Below are 3,823 nucleotides of genomic sequence, written 5' to 3' on the forward strand. Positions count from 1 at the left end.
GTAAAAAAGTAAAAATTTAGTGCGTGAACTCGTGAGTCATACCTGATAGATGCTGCAAATTTTTTTTACTCTTATTTTACTCTTCTTTAAGCTCTTAGTCTTTTAGTCACAGTTGGTGATAAATGGGAATACCCAATTCTTTTGTATTTCCTTATAGAAACACTTTTATTTTATATTAATAAAATAACATTTATCTTTAAAAAAAATAGTTAAGAAAAGGTAAAATACATTGATAAACCAAACCCATTACAATATTACATAAAAGTCCCAAATAAAAAAGTTACGTATATATCTTGTGCATAACTCTAAATCAAATTCAGTGAATTCGAATTATATAGTGCACTAAAACTTTATATAACTCGAATTTATTGAATTCCAATTAGTCTTGATAGTACTGAATCGAATCAACATGATTCGAATTATATGGTTCACTGCTACATCAAATCTATCTGATTTGATTTACTACTATACAATACATATATAGTAAATCGAATTAGCTTGATTCGATTTACTACATGTACAAATTATTAATATTCATTACTTTTAAGTTTCAGATTATTAACTTCTAACTTACCCCGTTTGAATTTAAATAAAATATCAAAAAATTAAACGAATAAGAATAGAAATTCAACTTTTTTGTTTTAGTTTAAATTTTACAAAATCTATATTTTTATAAATTTATGAATTTAAAATAGAATAATAAACAATTTCTAAAAATTTATTAAAAATTATTCTTTAACTCATTACCATCTAAAGAATTATTATTGGATTTTTTATGTTAAAAAAGTTAGTATAAAATATAGCCTTTTAAAGATGGCATAGGAATTAAAACTTAAATTTTTTTAGAATTAAAAGTAATAAATAGTTATATATTATAGAATGACTAATTATATTTATATAATATGCCTCTTTTAAAATAATTAAAATATTATATCAATTAAATTATCATTTAATTTATAAAATTAAGTATAAAATTAATAATATATAATAGATATAATATAGAGAAATACTATAGACCATCAGAATTTATTATTATTGGTCATTACTTAGCCATCAACTCAATTTCTTTAGTCTAGTTTCTTTAGTCTAGTAATCTAACAACATACTTTATCTCATATTTTTAAATATTAATCACTAATAACTAATAGCAAAAGATAATAAATTCTAATAAGCCTCTAATATTTTTCTACAATATATTTGGAAATCAGGAAGAAAAAAACAATGAATAAAAAAAATATTTTGTAAAACAATAATTATATTCGGATAAAATTTGGAAATGGGTTATAATTGAAATTAATAATTTAAGCTAAAAAACATCTTATAAATAAAAGTAATATTTTAAAGCTTATGGTTATATTCAACAACTTATAATTTCTGAATTGTAATGATTTTACTAATTTGAACTCTAAGTATTAAATATCATATAATATAAACAATAATTTCATATTATTTTTGTAATTATCTCACTAAAAGATTACCTTTTCATACATTTTAAACACAATAAATTATCTTAAAACCACTTTTCATCAAAACTATATAAACATATATTAATTGTGACATAATTGATTATTTTGAAAAGTGATTATAAAAATAATAATTGTCAAAATAATAAATTTAATTCTTAAGCATTTCCAAGCACCTAGTATAGTCATTTTGTAATGGGAACCAAGAGGAAAAAGCGAATTCAAAGAATTATTTCAAGTATTTCAAAAATTGAAAATCAATAACAACAACAACAACAATTCAGAATAGACAAAATCATCAGTGGAAATGGGTTGACCGTAATTTTTTTTTTAAAAAAATAATGCTTGATCACAATAATTAATTTAAGATAGTAAAAATGTGTCCGTGTACACGAATTGCTACACGTGCTTATTTACCAAAACCCAACAGGGGCTAGTCTAATTTCCTGTTATCTTCCAGGAAGATAACTAGCAGGTTGAATGATAAATAAATAAACAAATAAATAAATAAATAATGAAAAGAAGCTCAACCGTTTCCGCTCTTGATAGTGAAAGAAAACATTATATGATGAATATTTGACTGGTTTTAGTGTGATGAAAGCACACAACATAACCCCATAACATAACATAGCTATCTAATTGAGAAAGACCCCCCTTATTTGGAAGTCAAAGGAATCTTTTAATTATTAAAATCAGTGTAGTAAAATAAAGAAATAAATATATATCATAAAGCATGTAACACGTTTTGGTCGTGACGCGTCATGCATATATATAAGTGGCAGCCAGAGACCAAATCGAAACCCACACTCATCAATTGCTCTTGTTTTGTGTTCCTCTCTAACTCTCTCACACCACAACTAGAACTACAAGATTCAAATACAAACTAAAAACTAAACACTACTACTCACTAAGGTTGCTACCTTAGTGTGTTGTTAATAATTACTTGGTTGAATTGAATTTGAAGGGAAGATGGTTAGAACACCTTCTTGTGACAAGAGTGGATTGAGGAAAGGTACTTGGACTCCTGAGGAAGATAGGAAGTTAATTGCCTATGTTACTAGGTATGGTAGCTGGAATTGGCGCCAATTGCCTAAGTTTGCAGGTAACTTAACTTGTACTAATTCTACCCTCTTTTTCTGGTGATTAGTGAGAAATTGACGTAATTAATTAATAGGATTTTGTTTTGAATTAAAAATTTTCAGGACTGGCTAGGTGTGGGAAAAGTTGTAGATTGAGGTGGATGAATTACCTAAGGCCTAATCTCAAAAGAGGGAACTTCACTCAAGAGGAAGAAGCTTGCATAATCAAATTGCATTCTAAACTTGGAAATAGGTAATTAATGGTGTCTTTGTGACATTCTATTTAACTTAAATTAATGGATTCAAAATTACTAGAACATGAATTTGATAAAGATTCATGGTTCCGTTACTTGCAGATGGTCTGCCATTGCTGCGGAACTACCTGGAAGAACTGATAACGAAATCAAGAATCATTGGCACACCACACTCAAGAAGCGCTTCCAAACCAATGAAGAAGAATCCGAAACCGCCACCAAATCCAAACCCAAAGAAACTACTCATCAGATCTCAGCAGAGAGCAACACTACTACTACTACTACTACTACTTCACCATTATCACCATTGTCATCTTCAAGTGAATTTTCCTCCATAACTTCCTGGGATCAAAGTCACAATAATAATAATAAGAACAATATGGTTCTTGAAGACGACGATTTCGCTTTTCTGGATGGAAGTTTCTGGACAGAACCATATCTGGCTGAAATCTTGCATGAACAAGAAACAGTAGTAACAGTGCCTAGTAGTACTAGCAATGTGTTTGATCCTTGTGAAATCTCAGTGGCCAATGAAAATGAAGAGTTGGAATTATCATCCAACAACAGTACGTCAAGTTTGTTTGATCTGGAGAAAGAGTTTGGGAGCTTCTTGATTGAACCAACAATGATGGAAAGTTTTTGGACCCAGCCATGTGTGTCTGAATCTGATGACGTGTCCCACATTCCTTTTATGCCTCCATCATCTGAATACTTTACAACGCTGTGTGGGTCAGATCCTTGGAGCACTCCAAGTACTACTCATTTGTATGATCAACATCTTAGCTTATTCCATTGAATAAAATCTAATATAATGTTGGGATTTTCATCTTCTATTGTTAACAGTAATTAAAAGGTAAAATTCACGTATGCTTGTTTTTATATAAAATTAATAATTAAAAATTATTAAATAATAATTTAATTATTTAATAAATCTAATTTTTGAATTATTAATTTTATATAAAAATAATTATACGTGAATTTTACTTTTATTGCAGCTGCTACTTAAAATGTTTTGAATAATGGTTTT

General features: G+C 27.8%; 1 protein-coding gene across 1 annotated transcript; it reads left to right on the forward strand.

Moving 5' to 3' along the window:
- The first annotated feature begins 2,273 nt into the window (after positions 1-2,273).
- LOC130969807 (transcription factor MYB13-like) lies at positions 2,274-3,622 on the forward strand. Its single transcript, XM_057895698.1, has 3 exons — positions 2,274-2,565; positions 2,666-2,795; positions 2,899-3,622. Exons 1-3 carry the CDS (start codon positions 2,433-2,435, stop codon positions 3,590-3,592), a joined length of 957 nt encoding a protein of 318 aa, XP_057751681.1. The 5' UTR covers positions 2,274-2,432; the 3' UTR covers positions 3,593-3,622.
- Positions 3,623-3,823: the final 201 nt, after the last annotated feature.

The sequence above is a fragment of the Arachis stenosperma genome, chromosome 3, assembly GCF_014773155.1.
Source record: "Arachis stenosperma cultivar V10309 chromosome 3, arast.V10309.gnm1.PFL2, whole genome shotgun sequence".
Taxonomy (NCBI): domain Eukaryota; kingdom Viridiplantae; phylum Streptophyta; class Magnoliopsida; order Fabales; family Fabaceae; genus Arachis; species Arachis stenosperma.